This window comes from Scyliorhinus torazame, chromosome 30 (genome assembly GCF_047496885.1).
Source record: "Scyliorhinus torazame isolate Kashiwa2021f chromosome 30, sScyTor2.1, whole genome shotgun sequence".
Taxonomy (NCBI): Eukaryota; Metazoa; Chordata; class Chondrichthyes; order Carcharhiniformes; family Scyliorhinidae; genus Scyliorhinus; species Scyliorhinus torazame.
Genome location: NC_092736.1, coordinates 27,834,911 through 27,856,051, shown reverse-complemented (window position 1 = coordinate 27,856,051; position 21,141 = coordinate 27,834,911). Strand labels below are relative to the sequence as shown.

Sequence of the window (21,141 nt, the reverse complement as noted above, 5' to 3'; positions counted from 1 at the left end):
GAAACCACGCAGACACAGGGAGAACGTACTAACTCCACACAGACAGTCATCCGAGGCCGGAATCGAACCCAGGCCGCTGGCACTGTGAGGCAGCAGTGCCAACCAGCTGTGCCACAGAGCTGCCCTTGCATTCTAATCCACTTGCAAATACTCATCAATGTCCTGCTGGGATTAAAGACCAAATAAAATCTTCAGGTGGAGGAGGGAGCAACACTAGCTGAACCACTGAGCACGTGTAACTCCGCGCTCATTTTAAAGTCACACGTTTTGTCATTCTGTCAGACGTGCGGAGTCTGCACGCTCTCCCCGTGACTGCGTGGGTTTCCTCCGGATGCTCCGTTTTCCTCCCACAGTCCAAAGATGTGCAGGTTAGGTGGATTGGCCGTGATGAATTGCCCTTAGTGTCCAAAAAGGTTAAATGGGGTTACTGGGATAAGTTGGAGGTGTGGGCTTGGGTAGTGAGCTCTTTCCAAGGGCCGGTGCAGACTCGATGGGCCGAATGGCCTCCTTCAGCACTGTAAATTCTGCGATACACAGCCCACAGAAAACGTCCGGGTGGGGTTGTTTTTAAAAAATAAAAATATTTTAAAAATATATTTTTCATTCTAAACTGTTATGCCCACATTGATAAAAGTCTCACTTTCTCACATGAGAAGTTACATTCTCCTGCTGCACTGTCTACACTGGTGGGAGGGTGTAATTGCGCCATCACCAGTTCATACAGGACGTTTCCCATTGTAGTTGACAGTCTCCACCGCAAGCTCCAACCTTTGGTCCCCGGCTCTACCCTTCTTCCCCCAGCCTGCGGCTGAACCATTCGCAACTTTGATCCTATTTAACCCTGAGCTGGGTTTACAATTGGCCCCCCTCTCCGTCACCTTCACCTCAACTGATCCACTGCTGGATGCCTCATTCATGCCTTTGTTACTCGACTATCTGTTCGGATACCTCACCAGACCCCAACAATGTTTTAAATTAATTTGTACAACTGTGAGGAAAGGATACTTCACCCCAGGTGTGATGCTTCTGACCAATAGGTATATTTTGTTGAAACAAACTTTAAATTAACCATATTAACATCAAAGAAAATAGCTTTACAATTATCAATTAAATAATTCTTAAACACAAGGAAAAACGTTTCATCTACACCTCCAGTTAAGCAACTCATTCCAGTTCAAATGCCAAGTTAGCAGATGGATCATTTGCGTCGACCTTTGGAGAGAGTTCCTTTCAAGATTCAGCACGTTTTTGTTCAACCTAGCAGCATTTGGCGGTTCAACTTAAAATCAGTCAGAATCGAATCCTATGGCAAGCTGCAAAACTACAGACAGACCTGGCTTCTCCCATTAATTACATAATCTGTATCCCACTACGATGTCACGTGACCAGCTTAACTATGACTAACTACAACCCCTCATATATAATCTACTCTCCAGGGAATCTCCAGCAATCATAATAATGTTCCATTAGCCCTCTATATGTAAATAAGTTAAGTGGGTAAAATCAATCATGACCTCACCTTTTACGACTCCTTAATTGCAGCTTTCACAGACATACAGTCTGGATATCTTAACCCTAAATTCTTTAATATTACTGCAATAAATATATACCTTAACCCAGGCTTTTAATAACATTGCTGACACAAATATAAAATGTAGAACAATTTTTACATTCATCACACAGCCCCAAGCTCCTCTGGCTGCCTTAACTTCAACTCATCCAAAACTCCAATATCATAACTCGCAGGAGGCCCAGTCACCCCTGTGCTCATTGGTCTGCACTGGCTCCTGGTCTGGCAATGCATGCTATCCTTGTTTTCGCATCCCTCTACAGTCCTTCCCTCCTTCTCTAGCGTTCTCCTTTTGAGATAGAGAGAGAGAGATAGAGAGAGAAAAAGAGAGAGAGAGAGGAAAAGAGAGAGAGAGCGAAACAGAGAGAGAGAGCGAAACAGAGAGAGAGAGCGAAACAGAGAGAGAGAGCGAAACAGAGAGAGAGAGAGAAACAGAGAGAGAGAGAAACAGAGAGAGAGGGGTAGAGATAAATAGAGAGAGCACGAGATAAATAGAGAGAGCGAGAAAAAAGGTAAGAAAGAAAGAGATTAGGAGATAGAGAGCAAGTGAGGGCGAGAGGTAGAAAAAGAAAGGGTGAGAGAGAGATAGGCATACAGAGAGGTAGGAGAGAGAGTGGGAGATGGCGGTAGATATATAGAGAGAGAGAGACTACAAGTGCTAGAAAAAAAGAGGAGAGAAAAGATAGGGAGACAGATGGACAGAGAAGATGAAGGGAAAATGAGAGACGGGTAAGAAATAGATATAGGCAGACAGCAGGAGATAGAGAGGTAGGAGATAGAGACAGATAGAGAGAGAGAGAAAAAAAGCACGGAGAGACAGAGAGAGCAGAAGACAGAGAGGGACAGGCAAGAACAAAAGAGGGATGAGGGAGAAAGAATAGGAGATTTAAAAAGGTGTAGGAGAGATAGAGCGAGAGAAAATGTAAAAAAAGAGGGATTAGGAGATGGAGAACGAGAGAAAGAAAAATAGAACCAACCATTTGTAAATTCAGAAAAATTATACTATCACATTCACTCATCACATTCTACAAATTATTTGTACGTTGGTTTAATTTATAATACAATTGGAAGTTAACACTGGGAAATACTTTGAGGATTATTTCATGCCCAAAAGATCTCACATTGGAGGACTGTACATAGGGAGGAGAGTGAGCTTCTCTTTTGCAACACAGAAGAGGCCCCTTAATAAATAAATAAATAAATGTGTAAATAATTCAGAATGCGCCGGCCTACAAACTGCGATCCACACCACTGATAAATATTTAACAGGACACTGTTCCTTCACCAGCCCAGCAGCTGTTGCTAAAACTGGCAGTCGGTCAGATCTCCTCCATCCCACAGGAATTTCACAGGATCCGGGCCAGAGAGTCACTTAAAGGGACCAGGAATCACGAGGTCCATCGTCATTGCCACTCCATATTGAGATGTTACAAGAGGGACCAGAGTAAGGGGGCAGAGTTGGTGTGACTCTCTTTTACCCCCACAAGGCCCTTTATGGCCAACATGCTGTGTCCCAAACCTCAACTGAGCCATCCATGAATAGTGCCAAGTGGCACCAAGATGATTCTTTGAAGAGAGGAATCACCAATCGATCTAATTTTAAAATAATACCTCCGCACAAATTCAACATTTTCCATTAGAAACTGTGATTTAGAATGGGAATTTCCCCATGTAAACCTGCAATGATACACCTTCGGAAAATGGGACAACCCAAGTCCATCCTGGCACAGGTGAGGGACTACAAGTGATGGAGGCCCTGGTATAATTTGGGTACCTACTGGGCACAATGCCCCATGGCAAAAATCCAAGGAAGCTCTCGCCCGCACCATGATCGTACCTTCCCCTGCCTAGAACCACACTCAATTCAAGGGTAATTAGGGATGGGCAACAAATGGCTGGCCTTGCCAATGGCTCCCACATCCCATAAACAATTTTTAAAAACTGAGCCTCAGTTGAGACCATTTTCATCTAAAAATGTGGGGCTGGGGTTCTCTGATCGTCGAATTCGCGTTCGGCCGGAGAATCCCCGTTTACGCCGGAACCCCGGGGGGGGGGGGGGGGGGGGGGGGGGGGCTATTTTTGCGATGCTCGGCCCCTCAAAAACGGCGTACTCAGGGAGTATGTCGTATGGACGGCCTCCCCCCGTCGCTCCGCCCCCCCCTCCCCCCCCCCCCTATGGGCTGAGTCCCCAATGCCGTCGCGTACTCACACCGTTCGGGGATCTTGCGTGCCAGCTGCGGACTGAATCCAGTCGAGGAGGGGCCGTTCCGCTGGCAGGGGGGGGGGGCTTCGGCTGGGGCGACTGGTGAGGTGTGGCTTTACGCTGCGTGGCTGCTAGCCCCCCCCCCCCTGCCCCAATGGACGGAGGACCTGCGGACATTGCCCCAGGATCGGAGAATCCAGCCTCAAACCCGTGACCAGAAAATGCTGGAAGAACTCATCTGTGGAGAAAGAAACAGAGTTGGGCAGCACGGCGGCGCAGTGGGTTAGCCCTGCTGCCTCACGGCGCCGAGGGCCCAGGTTCGATCCCGGCTCTGGGTCACTGCCCGTGTGCAGGTTGCACATTCTCCCCGTGTTTGCGTGGGTCTCACCCCCACAACACAAAGATGTGCAGGCTAGGTGGATTGGCCGCGCTAAATTGCTCCTTAACTGGGAGAAAATGAATTGGGTACTCTAAATTTATTTTTTAAAAAGACAGTTCATTTTCTGAATCCGATATGACTCTTCGGAACTCAGTTCAAGCCAGACCTGCAGAGTTCTGTTTCCCCATTCGTCAGGGCGTTGCTGCCTGGGCCGCCATTTATTGCCCATCCTAATTGCCCCTGAACTGAGTGGCCGTTTCAGAGGGCATTTAAGAGTCAACCACATTGCAGTGGGTCTGGAGTCACATGTAGGCCAGACCGGGTAAGGACGGCAGATTTCCTTCCTTAAAGGACTCCAGTCGGGCGATAAGAGTTTGGTCGGTGAAGATCAATTTTCCAATAAGCAATCCCTGCCCATTGCTGGCTGTATGTTGCACTCACCGCTACAATCCTCTTCATTGCCTCGAGCTTCAGGGAATCTTTGTTGCTGTCCAGCATTTCCTTTAGGTCATCATGTCTGGAGAGAATTAAAACAAACATTAATTTCCTCAACATTTCAACCGAGCATTGCTTCAGAGCACAGGGGCCGACAACATTTAAGAGCCCTTAAAAAAAAAAGTGCCTCAATAAAAAGCGATTTGGAAGCCCAAGGTGAAAATTGGCCATTTCAAAATCATGCTATTATTATATTTTACTTCATGCGATCGCTGGCTGGGCTATTTCAGAGAGGACAGTTAAGAGCCAACAGCATTGCCTTTAGTCTGGAGTCACATGTAGGCCAGACCAGCACGGTAGCATAGTGGTTAGCACAGTTGCTCCCCAGCTCCAGGATTCCAGGTTCAATTCCAGCCTTGGGTGACTGTCTGTGCGGAGTCTGCACATCCTCCCCGTGTGTGCGTGGGTTTCCTCCGGGGGCTCCGGTTTCCTCCCACAGTCCAAAGATGTGCAGGTTAGGTGGATTGGCCATGCTAAATTGCCCTTGGTGTCCAAAATTGCCCTTAGTGGTGGGTGGGGTTACTGGGTTATGGGGACAGGGTGGAGGTGTGGACCTTGGGTGGGGTGCTCTTTCCAAGAGCCGGTGCAGACTCAATAGGCTGAATGGCCTCCTTCTGCACTGTAAATTCTATGACCAGGTAAGGACGGCAGATTTCCTTCCCTAAAGGACATTAGTGAACCAGATGGGTTTTTACCACCGTCGACAATGGATTCATGGTCACCAAAACTGAGACCAGCTGTGCAGTCATAGATGGCATGGAGTTTAACGTGGATAAGTGTGAGGTTATCCATTTTGGTCAGAAAAAAAGGAAGGCAACTTATTATCGAAGTGGAGAGAAACTTCAGAGTGCTTCCGTGCAGAGGAATTTGGGTGCATGAATCGCAGAAAACTAGCCTGCAGATGCAGCAGAAATACAGAAGGCAGAAGGAATCGAGTATAAAAGTAGGGAAGTGTTGCTGCAACTGTACAAGACGGCACCTGGAGCACTGGGTACAGTTTTGGTCTTCTTACTTGAGGAGGGATGTAGTTGCATTAGAGGCACGTCAAAGGAGGTTCACTAGATTGAGTCCAGATTGAGGGAGACAGATTGGTAATTAGTAACGGGGTTCAAGGGTTATGGAGAACGGGCAGGAAAGTGGAGTTGAGGCCTCGAGGAGATCAGCCAGGATCGTATTGAATTGTGGAGGGGCTGAATGGCCTCCTCCTGCTCCTAGTCCTTAGGTAATGCTCTTATTATGATTTAGATTTAATTTCCGCCAGCTGCCATGGAGAGATTTGGACTTATATCCCCAGAATATAGCCTGGGCCTCGAGATTACTAATCAGTACCACCGTCGCCCCCAAACGCAGATGGATAACTTGGATTTTATAATTCTAAAAAACCGAATCCATGTATCGATAGAAAACCATTGGAATGTTGACAGACCTAACGCTGAATGATCATTCTTTTAAAGCTTTTTTTTTTAGAAACAATAATTTTGTCATTTGAGATGCATGGAATGAAGACAATGGGCGGGATTTATCTGCCGCGTGTATTTTGGCGGGAGAGACAGCCCTCCAGGGTGTAGCCATCTGGGATGGCCGCGTCCCCGTTACAAAATGGACACTTGCAAAGAATGCAGGGAAAATTGGACAATACTGAGAAACAAGCAGGTGCAAAGTCTTTATGTTGATTAGAACCTTAGCTCTCAGACAGGACAGAAACTGCCAAGCTATCTACATACTAATGAGCCATTCCAGGGACAAAAGGGAAACATTTAGATAAACAATGTTAAGGCAGACACCCCGGCACCAGAGGAGACTCAAACAAAGCAAACCAACGGTCACCAGGACACGCCCAGCGATCAGGGAACCACCCCTCTATTGGAGGAAGATCGATACGAATGATTGGCAAAGACCCAATTAATTGAGGCCAAGTTCAAGGCCCGCCCAAAAGGGCGCGAAGCCCTTTTGAGTACATAAGCACTCACCAAAGAGAGAATCTTCCTCCTTTGGCTTTGGCTCTCACCGAAGAGAGAGACCAGCCTAGCAGCTGCACCAGACCAAGTAAGTTCCAAGTCAACGCACGCTACGAGATAGACGCTCCTAGTTGCTATCCTGTAAACAGCTCAACCCAGCAGCCTCAGAACCGAGCAACGGCCATTGTTCCTCTGACTGAGTGGGCACCCGAAGCTAAGTATAGGCTTTAGTAATAGTGGTAGTTTAGTTTGTAGAGTTTATGCATGAGTAGATTTGACTGTGTGTAAATAAATGAGCATTGCTTTTGAACTTACTAACTGGTGTATCGAGTCATTGATCAGTATTCGGTTCTGAACCTTGTGGCGGTGTCGAAAGAAACCTGGCGACTCTTGAGCAAACGTAATTAAACAGAGACAAATTAAGAGACAACAGCCAATCAGCAACAAGAGCGATCCACCGGCCCTGCCATTTCCCGTTGTATTTATCCCACTTTCTATGATTAAAGTTTAATCTTCCCAGAACTAAAAATTACCTTGAAAATTTGACTGTGAATCACGAACGAAATATACATAAAGATGAGGACAGAGCCCATGCAGAGTAACCTCAGGATTGACTACTCTTGTCGACTGTAATAACCCTCACAAGACCCAAGGGGGTGACCCATTGATCCCCCCCCATGGAGTTTGCGGAATGCAAGCTCCCCGCTGTTAGGTGGGGCCTGATAGGCCCATTAGCAGGGGCTCACGCAATCAACCCATAAAGGCCGGCCCAGATTGGGACGGTTGGGGCCTATGTGCTGTACACCACGTTGTGGACTTTTCTTTTGGTTAGAAATAAGCCTCTGCTTGAATCACCCTCTCGGATCTCCTCAGCTTTTATAAACACCAGGACCTCCGTACGCATGAATCCATGACCAGGGGGCAAACACGTCATACAAGGTTCACTCCAGGTGCCGAGCCGGAGCACTGGGCCTCTAACTAGCTTCTAAGTTATTCCTAACCATCTGCAGAAACCCCCATTGTCTCTTTCATCCCTCAACTTGAAATTTACATTTTAAACCTGCTTTTCCATCTGTGTCGGACCAGAGAGGTTTGATCCTCAACTGTCCGACCATCAATGACTCTACCACTGGTCGGGGATATGGTCCAGGGCTCTGTTCTGCCGCCTGTTTACAATGTTTGAATATACATCACCAGGGGAGTTGTCACTATTAACATCATTGCACAGCATATCTGTGTGGGTGTGGAGTTTGATGGGGTACAGTGTGTGTGTGTGAGGGTGGGAAGTTGGATGGGGTGCAGTGTGTGAGGGTGGGGAGTTGGATGGGGTACCGTGTGTGTGTGAGGAGTGGGGAGTTTCATGGGGTGCAGTGTGCGTGTGAGGGTGGGAAGTTGGATGGGGTGCAGTGTGTGAGGGTGGGGAGTTTGATGGGGTACAGTGAGGGTGGGAAGTTGGATGGGGTACAGTGTGTGTGTGAGGAGTGGGGAGTTTCATGGGGTGCAGTGTGCGTGTGAGGGTGGGGAGTTTGATGGGGCACAGTGTGTGTGTGAGGGTGGGGAGTTTGATGGGGTGCAGTGTGCGTGTGTGAGGGTGGGGAGTTTGATGGGCTACAGTGTGTGAGGGTGGGGAGTTGGATTGGGTACCATGTGTGTGTGAGAGTGGGGAGTTTGATGGGGTGCAGTGTGTGTGAGGGTGGGGAGTTTGATGGGGTGCAGTGTGTGTGTGAGGATGGGGAGTTTCATGGGGTGCAGTGTGTGTGTGAGGGTGGGAAGTTGGATGGGGTACAGTGTGTGAGGGTGGGGAGTTTGATGGGGTACAGTGTGTGAGGGTGGGGAGTTGGATGGGGTGCAGTGTGTGAGGGTGGGCATTTGATGGGGTACAGTGTGTGAGGGTGGGGAGTTTGATGGGGTGCAGTGTGTGTGAGGGTGGGGAGTTGGATGGGGTACCGTGTGTGTGTGAGGAGTGGGAAGTTTGATGGGGTGCAGTGTGTGAGGGTGGGGAGTTGGATGGGGTGCAGTGTGTGAGGGTGGAGAGTTGGATGGGGTGCAGTGTGTGAGGGAGGGGGGTTTGATGGGGTGCAGTGTGTGTCAGAGTGGGGTGTTGGATGGAGTACCGTGTGTGTGTGAGGGTGGGGAGTTTGATGGGGTGCAGTGTGTGTGTGAGGGTGGGGGGTTTGATGGGGTGCAGTGTGTGTGTGTGAGGGTGGGGAGTTTGATGGGGTACAGTGTGTGTGAGGGTGGAGAGTTTGCTGGGGTACAGTGTGTGAGGGTGGGGAGTTGGATGGGATACAGTGTGTGAGGGTGGGGATTTGATGGGGTGCAGTGTGTGAGGGTGGGGAGTTTGATGGGGTGCAGTGTGTGAGGGAGGGTGGGGAGTTTGATGGGGTGCAGTGTGTCAGGGTGGGGTGTTTGATGGGGTGCAGTGTGTGACGGTGGGGTGTTTGATGGGGTGCAGTGTGTGTGTGAGGATGGGGAGTTTCATGGGGTGCAGTGTGTGTGTGTGAGGGTGGGAAGTTGGATGGGGTGCAGTGTGTGAGGGTGGGGAGTTTGATGGGGTCCAGTGTGTGTGTGAGGATGGGGAGTTGGATGGGGTGCAGTGTGTGAGGGTGGGGAGTTTGATGGGGTACAGTGAGGGTGGGAAGTTGGATGGGGTACAGTGTGTGTGTGTGAGGAGTGGGGAGTTTCATGGGGTGCAGTGTGCGTGTGAGGGTGGGGAGTTTGATGGGGCACGGTGTGTGTGTGTGAGGGTGGGGAGTTTAATGGGGTACACTGTGTGAGGGTGGGGAGTTGGATTCGGTACCGTGTGTGAGAGGGTGGGGAGTTTGATGGGGTGCAGTGTGTGTGTGAGGGTGGGAAGTTGGATGGGGTACAGTGTGTGAGGGTGGGGAGTTTGATGGGGTGCAGTGTGTGAGGGTGGGGAGTTTGATGGGGTACAGTGTGTGAGGGTGGGGAGTTTGATGGGGTGCAGTGTGTGTGAGGGTTGGGAGTTGGATGGGGTACCGTGTGTGTGTGTGAGGGTGGGGAGTTTGATGGGGTGCAGTGTGTGTGTGAGGGTGGGGGGTTTGATGGGGTGCAGTGCGTGTGTGTGTGAGGGTGGGGAGATTGATGGTGTACAGTGTGTGTGAGGGTGGAGAGTTTGCTAGGGTACAGTGTGTGAGGGTGGGGAGTTGGATGGGGTGCAGTGTGTGAGTGTGGGGAGTTTGATGGGGTGCAGTGTGTGAGGGAGGGTGGGGAGTTGGATGGGGTACAGTGTGTGAGGGTGGGGAGTTTCATGGGGTGCAGTGTGTGTGTGAGGGTGGGAAGTTGGATGGGGTACAGTGTGTGAGGGTGGGGAGTTTGATGGGGTGCAGTGTGTGAGGGTGGGGAGTTTGATGGGGTACAGTGTGTGAGGGTGGGGAGTTTGATGGGATGCAGTGTGTGTGAGGGTTGGGAGTTGGATGGGGTACCGTGTGTGTGTGTGAGGGTGGGGAGTTTGATGGGGTGCAGTGTGTGTGTGAGGGTGGGGGGTTTGATGGGGTGCAGTGCGTGTGTGTGTGAGGGTGGGGACATTGATGGTGTACAGTGTGTGTGAGGGTGGAGAGTTTGCTAGGGTACAGTGTGTGAGGGTGGGGAGTTGGATGGGGTGCAGTGTGTGAGTGTGGGGAGTTTGATGGGGTGCAGTGTGTGAGGGAGGGTGGGGAGTTTGATGGGGTGCAGTGTGTCAGGGTGGGGTGTTTGATGGGGTGCAGTGTGTGAGGGTGGGGTGTTTGATGGGGTGCAGTGTGTGAGGGTGGGGAGTTTGATGGGGTGCAGTGTGTGAGGGTGGGGAGTTTGATGGGGTGCAGTGTGAGAGGGTGGGGAGTTTGATGGGGTGCAGTGTGTCAGGGTGGGGTGTTTGATGGGGTGCAGTGTGTGAGGGTGGGGAGTTTGATGGGGTACAGTGTGTGCGGGAGGGTGGGGAGTTTGATGGGGTGCAGTGTGCGTGTGTGAGGGTGGGGAGTTTAATGGGGTACACTGTGTGAGGGTGGAGAGTTGGATTCGGTACCGTGTGTGAGAGGGTGGGGAGTTTGATGGGGTGCAGTGTGTGTGTGAGGATGGGGAGTTTCATGGGGTGCAGTGTGTGTGTGAGGGTGGGAAGTTGGATGGGGTACAGTGTGTGAGGGTGGGGAGTTTGATGGGGTGCAGTGTGTGAGGGTGGGGAGTTTGATGGGGTACAGTGTGTGAGGCTGGGGAGTTTGATGGGGTGCAGTGTGTGTGAGGGTTGGGAGTTGGATGGGGTACCGTGTGTGTGTGTGAGGGTGGGGAGTTTGATGGGGTGCAGTGTGTGTGTGAGGGTGGGGGGTTTGATGGGGTGCAGTGTGTGTGTGTGTGAGGGTGGGGAGATTGATGGTGTACAGTGTGTGTGAGGGTGGAGAGTTTGCTCGGGTACAGTGTGTGAGGGTGGGGAGTTGGATGGGGTGCAGTGTGTGAGTGTGGGGAGTTTGATGGGGTGCAGTGTGTGAGGGAGGGTGGGGTGTTTGATGGGGTGCAGTGTGTGAGGGTGGGGAGTTTGATGGGGTGCAGTGTGAGAGGGTGGGGAGTTTGATGGGGTGCAGTGTGTCAGGGTGGGGTGTTTGATGGGGTGCAGTGTGTGAGGGTGGGGAGTTTGATGGGGTACAGTGTGTGCGGGAGGGTGGGGAGTTTGATGGGGTGCAGTGTGTGAGGGAGGGTGGGGAGTTGGATGGGGTGCAGTGTGTGAGGGAGGGTGGGGAGTTTGATGGGGTGCAGTGTGTGAGGGAGGGTGGGGAGTTTGATGGGGTGCAGTGTGTGAGGGAGGGTGGGGAGTTTGATGGGGTGTAGTGTGTCAGGGAGGGTGGGGAGTTTGATGGGGTGCAGTGTGTGAGGGTGGGGGGTTGGATGGGGTGCAGTGTGTGTGAGGGTGGGGTGTTTGATGGGGTGCAGTGTGTGAGGGTGGGGAGTTTGATGGGGTACAGTGAGTGAGGGTGGGGAGTTTGATGGGGTGCAGTGTATGAGGGTGGGGAGTTGGATGGGGTGCAGTGTGTGAGGGTGTGGAACTGTGTGTGAGAGTGGGGAGTTTGATGGGGTACAGTGTGTGTGAGGGTTTGGAGTTGGATGGGGTACTGTGTGTGTGTGTGAGGGTGGGGAGTTTGATGGGGTGCAGTGTGTGTGAGGGTGGGGAGTTGGATGGGGTGCAGTGTGTGAGGGTGGAGAGTTGGATGGGGTGCAGTGTGTGAGGGTGGGGAGTTGGATGGGGTGCAGTGTGTGAGGGTGGAGAGTTGGATGGGGTGCAGTGTGTGAGGGTGGGGGGTTTGATGGGGTACAGCGTGTGAGGGTGGGGAGTTTGATGGGGTGCAGTGTGTGTCAGAGTGGGGTGTTGGATGGGGTACCGTGTGTGTGTGAGGGTGGGGAGTTTGATGGGGTGCAGTGTGTGTGTGAGGGTGGGGGGTTTGATGGGGTGCAGTGTGTGTGTGTGAGGGTGGGGAGTTTGATGGGGTACAGTGTGTGTGAGGGTGGAGAGTTTGCTGGGGTACAGTGTGTGAGGGTGGGGAGTTGGATGGGATACAGTGTGTGAGGGTGGGGAGTTTGATGGGGTGCAGTGTGTGAGGGTGGGGAGTTTGATCGGGTGCAGTGTGTGAGGGAGGGTGGGGAGTTTGATGGGGTGCAGTGTGTCAGGGTGGGGTGTTTGATGGGGTGCATTGTGTGAGGGTGGGGTGTTTGATGGGGTGCAGTGTGTGTGTGAGGATGGGGAGTTTCATGGGGTGCAGTGTGTGTGTGAGGGTGGGAAGTTGGATGGGGTGCAGTGTGTGAGGGTGGGGAGTTTGATGGGGTACAGTGAGGGTGGGAACTTGGATGGGGTACAGTGTGTGCGGGAGGGTGGGGAGTTTGATGGGGTGCAGTGTGTGAGGGAGGGTGGGGAGTTGGATGGGGTGCAGTGTGTGAGGGAGGGTGGGGAGTTTGATGGGGTGCAGTGTGTGAGGGAGGGTGGGGAGTTTGATGGGGTGCAGTGTGTGAGGGAGGGTGGGGAGTTTGATGGGGTGTAGTGTGTCAGGGAGGGTGGGGAGTTTGATGGGGTGCAGTGTGTGAGGGTGGGGGGTTGGATGGGGTGCAGTGTGTGTGAGGGTGGGGTGTTTGATGGGGTGCAGTGTGTGAGGGTGGGGAGTTTGATGGGGTACAGTGAGTGAGGGTGGGGAGTTTGATGGGGTGCAGTGTATGAGGGTGGGGAGTTGGATGGGGTGCAGTGTGTGAGGGTGTGGAACTGTGTGTGAGAGTGGGGAGTTTGATGGGGTACAGTGTGTGTGAGGGTTTGGAGTTGGATGGGGTACTGTGTGTGTGTGTGAGGGTGGGGAGTTTGATGGGGTGCAGTGTGTGTGAGGGTGGGGAGTTGGATGGGGTGCAGTGTGTGAGGGTGGAGAGTTGGATGGGGTGCAGTGTGTGAGGGTGGGGAGTTGGATGGGGTGCAGTGTGTGAGGGTGGAGAGTTGGATGGGGTGCAGTGTGTGTGTGAGGGTGGGGGGTTTGATGGGGTGCAGTGTGTGTGTGTGAGGGTGGGGAGTTTGATGGGGTACAGTGTGTGTGAGGGTGGAGAGTTTGCTGGGGTACAGTGTGTGAGGGTGGGGAGTTGGATGGGATACAGTGTGTGAGGGTGGGGAGTTTGATGGGGTGCAGTGTGTGAGGGTGGGGAGTTTGATCGGGTGCAGTGTGTGAGGGAGGGTGGGGAGTTTGATGGGGTGCAGTGTGTCAGGGTGGGGTGTTTGATGGGGTGCAGTGTGTGAGGGTGGGGTGTTTGATGGGGTGCAGTGTGTGTGTGAGGATGGGGAGTTTCATGGGGTGCAGTGTGTGTGTGAGGGTGGGAAGTTGGATGGGGTGCAGTGTGTGAGGGTGGGGAGTTTGATGGGGTACAGTGAGGGTGGGAACTTGGATGGGGTACAGTGTGTGTGTGAGGAGTGGGGAGTTTCATGGGGTGCAGTGTGCGTGTGAGGGTGGGGAGTTTGATGGGGCACGGTGTGTGTGTGTGAGGGTGGGGAGTTTAATGGGGTACACTGTGTGAGGGTGGGGAGTTGGATTCGGTACCGTGTGTGAGAGGGTGGGGAGTTTGATGGGGTGCAGTGTGCGTGTGAGGATGGGGAGTTTCAAGGGGTGCAGTGTGTGTGTGAGGGTGGGAAGTTGGATGGGGTACAGTGTGTGAGGGTGGGGAGTTTGATGGGGTGCAGTGTGTGAGGGTGGGGAGTTTGATGGGGTACAGTGTGTGAGGGTGGGGAGTTTGATGGGGTGCAGTGTGTGTGAGGGTTGGGAGTTGGATGGGGTACAGTGTGTGTGTGTGAGGGTGGGGAGTTTGATGGGGTGCAGTGTGTGTGTGAGGGTGGGGGGTTTGATGGGGTGCAGTGCGTGTGTGTGTGAGGGTGGGGAGATTGATGGTGTACAGTGTGTGTGAGGGTGGAGAGTTTGCTAGGGTACAGTGTGTGAGGGTGGGGAGTTGGATGGGGTGCAGTGTGTGAGGGAGGGTGGGGAGTTTGATGGGGTGCAGTGTGTCAGGGTGGGGTGTTTGATGGGGTGCAGTGTGTGAGGGTGGGGAGTTTGATGGGGTGCAGTGTGAGAGGGTGGGGAGTTTGATGGGGTGCAGTGTGTCAGGGTGGGGAGTTGGATGGGGTACAGTGTGTGCGGGAGGGTGGGGAGTTTGATGGGGTGCAGTGTGCGTGTGTGAGGGTGGGGAGTTTAATGGGGTACACTGTGTGAGGGTGGGGAGTTGGATTCGGTACCGTGTGTGAGAGGGTGGGGAGTTTGATGGGGTGCAGTGTGTGTGTGAGGATGGGGAGTTTCATGGGGTGCAGTGTGTGTGTGAGGGTGGGAAGTTGGATGGGGTACAGTGTGTGAGGGTGGGGAGTTTGATGGGGTGCAGTGTGTGAGGGTGGGGAGTTTGATGGGGTACAGTGTGTGAGGGTGGGGAGTTTGATGGGGTGCAGTGTGTGTGAGGGTTGGGAGTTGGATGGGGTACCGTGTGTGTGTGTGAGGGTGGGGAGTTTGATGGGGTGCAGTGTGTGTGTGAGGGTGGGGGGTTTGATGGGGTGCAGTGTGTGTGTGTGTGAGGGTGGGGAGATTGATGGTGTACAGAGTGTGTGAGGGTGGAGAGTTTGCTCGGGTACAGTGTGTGAGGGTGGGGAGTTGGATGGGGTGCAGTGTGTGAGTGTGGGGAGTTTGATGGGGTGCAGTGTGTGAGGGAGGGTGGGGTGTTTGATGGGGTGCAGTGTGTGAGGGTGGGGAGTTTGATGGGGTGCAGTGTGAGAGGGTGGGGAGTTTGATGGGGTGCAGTGTGTCAGGGTGGGGTGTTTGATGGGGTGCAGTGTGTGAGGGTGGGGAGTTTGATGGGGTACAGTGTGTGCGGGAGGGTGGGGAGTTTTATGGGGTGCAGTGTGTGAGGGAGGGTGGGGAGTTGGATGGGGTGCAGTGTGTGAGGGAGGGTGGGGAGTTTGATGGGGTGCAGTGTGTGAGGGAGGGTGGGGAGTTTGATGGGGTGCAGTGTGTGAGGGAGGGTGGGGAGTTTGATGGGGTGCAGTGTGTCAGGGAGGGTGGGGAGTTTGATGGGGTGCAGTGTGTGAGGGTGGGGGGTTGGATGGGGTGCAGTGTGTGTGAGGGTGGGGTGTTTGATGGGGTGCAGTGTGTGAGGGAGGGGAGTTTGATGGGGTACAGTGAGTGAGGGTGGGGAGTTTGATGGGGTGCAGTGTATGAGGGTGGGGAGTTGGATGGGGTGCAGTGTGTGAGGGTGTGGAACTGTGTGTGAGAGTGGGGAGTTTGATGGGGTACAGTGTGTGTGAGGGTTTGGAGTTGGATGGGGTACTGTGTGTGTGTGTGAGGGTGGGGAGCTGGAGGGGGTGCAGTGTGTGTGAGGGTGGGGAGTTGGATGGGGTGCAGTGTGTGAGGGTGGAGAGTTGGATGGGGTGCAGTGTGTGAGGGTGGGGAGTTGGATGGGGTGCAGTGTGTGAGGGTGGAGAGTTGGATGGGGTGCAGTGTGTGAGGGTGGGGGGTTTGATGGGGTACAGCGTGTGAGGGTGGGGAGTTTGATGGGGTGCAGTGTGTGTCAGAGTGGGGTGTTGGATGGGGTACCGTGTGTGTGTGAGGGTGGGGAGTTTGATGGGGTGCAGTGTGTGTGTGAGGGTGGGGGGTTTGATGGGGTGCAGTGTGTGTGTGTGAGGGTGGGGAGTTTGATGGGGTACAGTGTGTGTGAGGGTGGAGAGTTTGCTGGGGTACAGTGTGTGAGGGTGGGGAGTTGGATGGGATACAGTGTGTGAGGGTGGGGAGTTTGATGGGGTGCAGTGTGTGAGGGTGGGGAGTTTGATCGGGTGCAGTGTGTGAGGGAGGGTGGGGAGTTTGATGGGGTGCAGTGTGTCAGGGTGGGGTGTTTGATGGGGTGCAGTGTGTGAGGGTGGGGTGTTTGATGGGGTGCAGTGTGTGTGTGAGGATGGGGAGTTTCATGGGGTGCAGTGTGTGTGTGAGGGTGGGAAGTTGGATGGGGTGCAGTGTGTGAGGGTGGGGAGTTTGATGGGGTACAGTGAGGGTGAGAACTTGGATGGGGTACAGTGTGTGTGTGAGGAGTGGGGAGTTTCATGGGGTGCAGTGTGCGTGTGAGGGTGGGGAGTTTGATGGGGCACGGTGTGTGTGTGTGAGGGTGGGGAGTTTAATGGGGTACACTGTGTGAGGGTGGGGAGTTGGATTCGGTACCGTGTGTGAGAGGGTGGGGAGTTTGATGGGGTGCAGTGTGCGTGTGAGGATGGGGAGTTTCAAGGGGTGCAGTGTGTGTGTGAGGGTGGGAAGTTGGATGGGGTACAGTGTGTGAGGGTGGGGAGTTTGATGGGGTGCAGTGTGTGAGGGTGGGGAGTTTGATGGGGTACAGTGTGTGAGGGTGGGGAGTTTGATGGGGTGCAGTGTGTGTGAGGGTTGGGAGTTGGATGGGGTACCGTGTGTGTGTGTGAGGGTGGGGAGTTTGATGGGGTGCAGTGTGTGTGTGAGGGTGGGGGGTTTGATGGGGTGCAGTGCGTGTGTGTGTGAGGGTGGGGAGATTGATGGTGTACAGTGTGTGTGAGGGTGGAGAGTTTGCTAGGGTACAGTGTGTGAGGGTGGGGAGTTGGATGGGGTGCAGTGTGTGAGGGAGGGTGGGGAGTTTGATGGGGTGCAGTGTGTCAGGGTGGGGTGTTTGATGGGGTGCAGTGTGTGAGGGTGGGGAGTTTGATGGGGTGCAGTGTGAGAGGGTGGGGAGTTTGATGGGGTGCAGTGTGTCAGGGTGGGGAGTTGGATGGGGTACAGTGTGTGCGGGAGGGTGGGGAGTTTGATGGGGTGCAGTGTGCGTGTGTGAGGGTGGGGAGTTTAATGGGGTACACTGTGTGAGGGTGGGGAGTTGGATTCGGTACCGTGTGTGAGAGGGTGGGGAGTTTGATGGGGTGCAGTGTGTGTGTGAGGATGGGGAGTTTCATGGGGTGCAGTGTGTGTGTGAGGGTGAGAAGTTGGATGGGGTACAGTGTGTGAGGGTGGGGAGTTTGATGGGGTGCAGTGTGTGAGGGTGGGGAGTTTGATGGGGTACCGTGTGTGAGGGTGGGGAGTTTGATGGGGTGCAGTGTGTGTGAGGGTTGGGAGTTGGATGGGGTACCGTGTGTGTGTGTGAGGGTGGGGAGTTTGATGGGGTGCAGTGTGTGTGTGAGGGTGGGGGGTTTGATGGGGTGCAGTGTGTGTGTGTGTGAGGGTGGGGAGATTGATGGTGTACAGTGTGTGTGAGGGTGGAGAGTTTGCTCGGGTACAGTGTGTGAGGGTGGGGAGTTGGATGGGGTGCAGTGTGTGAGTGTGGGGAGTTTGATGGGGTGCAGTGTGTGAGGGAGGGTGGGGGGTTTGATGGGGTGCAGTGTGTCAGGGTGGGGTGTTTGATGGGGTGCAGTGTGTGAGGGTGGGGAGTTTGATGGGGTGCAGTGTGAGAGGGTGGGGAGTTTGATGGGGTGCAGTGTGTCAGGGTGGGGTGTTTGATGGGGTGCAGTGTGTGAGGGTGGGGAGTTTGATGGGGTGCAGTGTGAGAGGGTGGGGAGTTTGATGGGGTGCAGTGTGTCAGGGTGGGGTGTTTGATGGGGTGCAGTGTGTGAGGGTGGGGAGTTTGATGGGGTACAGTGTGTGCGGGAGGGTGGGGAGTTTGATGGGGTGCAGTGTGTGAGGGAGGGTGGGGAGTTGGATGGGGTGCAGTGTGTGAGGGAGGGTGGGGAGTTTGATGGGGTGCAGTGTGTGAGGGAGGGTGGGGAGTTTGATGGGGTGCAGTGTGTCAGGGAGGGTGGGGAGTTTGATGGGGTGCAGTGTGTGAGGGAGGGTGGGGAGTTTGATGGGGTGCAGTGCGTGTGTGAGGGTGGGGAGTTGGATGGGGTGCAGTGTGTGAGGGTGGGGAGTTGGATGGGGTGCAGTGTGTGAGGGTGGGGGGTTGGATGGGGTGCAGTGTGTGTGAGGGTGGGGTGTTTGATGGGGTGCAGTGCGTGTGTGAGGGTGGGGAGTTGGATGGGGTGCAGTGTGTGAGGGTGGGGAGTTGGATGGGGTGCAGTGTGTGAGGGTGGGGAGTTTGATGGGGTACAGTGAGTGAGGGTGGGGAGTTTGATGGGGTGCAGTGTATGAGGGTGGGGAGTTGGAAGGGGTGCAGTGTGTGTGTGTGAGGGTGGGGAGTTGAATGGGATGCAGTGTGTGTGTGAGGGTGGGGAGTTGGATGGGGTACAGTGTGTGAGGGTGGGGAGTTGGATGGGGTACAGTGTGTGAAGGTGGGGAGTTGGATGGGGTACAGTGTGTGTGTGTGAGGATGGGGAGTTTGATGGGGTGCAGTGTGTGAGGGTGGGGAATGTGATGGGGTGCAGTGTTTGAGGGTGGGGAGTTGGATGCGGTGCAGTGTGTGAGGGTGGGGGGTTGGATGGGGTACAGTGTGTGTGTGAGGGTGGGGAGTTGGATGGGGTACAGTGTGTGAGGGTGGTGAGTTTGATGGGGTGCAGAGTGTGTGTGAGGCTGGGGAGTTGGATGGGGTACAGTGTGTGAGGGTGGGGAGTTGGATGGGGTGCAGTGTGTGTGTGTGAGGGTGGGGAGTTGGATGGGGTACAGTGTGTGAGGGTGGGGAGTTGGATGGGGTGCAGTGTGTGTGTGTGAGGGTGGGGAGTTGAATGGGATGCAGTGTGTGTGTGAGGGTGGGGAGTTGGATGGGGTACAGTGTGTGAGGGTGGGGAGTTGGATGGGGTACAGTGTGTGAAGGTGGGGAGTTGGATGGGGTGCAGTGTGTGTGTGAGGGTGGGCAGTTGGATGGGGTGCAGTGTGTGTGTGAGGGTGGGGAGTTGGATGGGGTGCAGTGTGTGAGGGTGGGGGGTTGGATGGGGTGCAGTGTGTGTGAGGGTGGGGTGTTTGATGGGGTGCAGTGCGTGTGTGAGGGTGGGGAGTTGGATGGGGTACAGTGTGTGAGGGTGGGGAGTTGGATGGGGTGCAGTGTGTGAGGGTGGGGAGTTTGATGGGGTGCAGTGTGCGAGGGTGGGGAGTTGGATGGGGTGCAGTGTGTGAGGGTGGGGAGTTGGATGGGGTGCAGTGTGTGAGGGTGGGGAGTTTGATGGGGTACAGTGAGTGAGGGTGGGGAGTTTGATGGGGTGCAGTGTATGAGGGTGGGGAGTTGGATGGGGTGCAGTGTGTGAGGGTGCGGAACTGTGTGTGAGAGTGGGGAGTTTGATGGGGTACAGTGTGTGTGTGTGAGGATGGGGAATTTGATGGGGTGCAGTGTGTGAGGGTGGGGAGTGTGATGGGGTGCAGTGTGTGTGAGAGGGTGGGGAGTTGGATGGGGTGCAGTGTGTGAGGGTGGGGGGTTGGATGGGGTGCAGTGTGTGTGTGAGGGTGGGGAGTTGGATGGGGTACAGTGTGTGAGGGTGGGGAGTTGGATGGGGTGCAGTGTGTGAAGGTGGGGAGTTGGATGGGGTGCAGTGTGTGTGTGAGGGTGGGGAGTTGGATGGGGTGCAGTGTGTGTGTGTGAAGGTGGGTAGTTGGATGGGGTACAGTGTGTGAGGGTGGGGAGTTGGATGGGGTACAGTGTGTGAAGGTGGGGAGTTGGATGGGGTGCAGTGTGTGAGGGTGGGGAGTTGGATGGGGTACAGTGTGTGAAGGTGGGGAGTTGGATGGGGTACAGTGTGTGAGGGTGGGGAGTTGGATGGGGTGCAGTGTGTGAAGGTGGGGAGTTGGATGGGGTACAGTGTGTGAGGGTGGGGAGTTGGATGGGGTACAGTGTGTGAAGGTGGGGAGTTGGATGGGGTACAGTGTGTGAGGGTGGGGAGTTGGATGGGGTACAGTGTGTGTGTGTGTATGAGGGTGGGGAGTTGGATGGGATGCAGTGTGTGTGAGGGTGGGGAGTTGGATGGGGTGCAGTGTGTGAAGGTGGGGAGTTGGATGGGGTACAGTGTGTGAGGGTGGGGAGTTGGATGGGGTGCAGTGTGTGTGTGAGGGTGGGGAGTTGGATGGGGTGCAGTGTGTGAGGGTGGGGAGTTGGATGGGGTACAGTGTGTGAAGGTGGGGAGTTGGATGGGGTGCAGTGTGTGTGTGAAGGTGGGGAGTTGGATGGGGTGCAGTGTGTGTGTGAGGGTGGGGAGTTGGATGGGGTGCAGTGTGTGTGTGAGGGTGGGGAGTTGGATGGGGTACAGTGTGTGAAGGTGGGGAGTTGGATGGGGTGCAGTGTGTGTGTGAAGGTGGGGAGTTGGATGGGGTACAGTGTGTGAAGGTGGGGAGTTGGATGGGGTGCAGTGTGTGTGTGAGGGTGGGGAGTTGGATGGGGTGCAGTGTGTGTGTGAGTGTGGGGAGTTGGATGGGGTACCGTGTGTGAAAGTGGGGAGTTGGATGGCGTGCAGTGTGTGTGTGAGGGTGGGGAGTTGGATGGGGTGCAGTGTGTGTGTGAGGGTGGGGAGTTGGATGGGGTGCAGTGTGTGAAGGTGGGGAGTTGGATGGGGTGCAGTGTGTGTGTGAGGGTGGGGAGTTGGATGGCGTGCAGTGTGTGTGTGAGGGTGGGGAGTTGGATGGGGTGCAGTGTGTGTGTGAGGGTGGGGAGTTGGATGGGGTGCAGTGTGTGAAGGTGGGGAGTTGGATGGGGTACAGTGTGTGTGAGGGTGGGGAGTTGGATGGGGTGCAGTGTGTGTAGGTGGGGAGTTGGATGGGGTACAGTGTGTGAAGGTGGGGAGTTGGATGGGGTACAGTGTGTGAGGGTGGCGAGTTGGATGGGGTGCAGTGTGTGAGGGTGGGGAGTTGGATGGGGTGCAGTGTGTGAAGGTGGGGAGTTGGATGGGGTACAGTGTGTGAAGGTGGGGAGTTGGATGGGGTACAGTGTGTGCAGTTGGGGAGTTGGATGGGGTACAGTGTGTGAGGGTGGGGAGTTGGATGGGGTGCAGTGTGTGAGGGTGGGGAGTTGGATGGGGTCCAGTGTGTGAGGGTGGGGAGTTGGATGGGGTCCAGTGTGTGAGGGTGGGGAGTTGGATGGGGTGCAGTGTGTGTGTGAGGGTGGGGAGTTGGATGGGGTACAGTGTGTGAAGGTGGGGAGT

General features: G+C 54.5%; 1 protein-coding gene across 1 annotated transcript in view; it reads right to left on the bottom strand.

The window, feature by feature from the left end:
- Nucleotides 1-21,141, bottom strand: part of ap3b2 (adaptor related protein complex 3 subunit beta 2) — a 121,204-nt gene that overhangs the window by 86,394 nt on the left and 13,669 nt on the right. Inside the window, exon 2 of the mRNA XM_072492601.1 lies at nucleotides 4,594-4,669. Coding sequence (XP_072348702.1) covers nucleotides 4,594-4,669 — 76 coding nt within the window. The remainder of the gene's footprint in view (nucleotides 1-4,593; nucleotides 4,670-21,141) is intronic.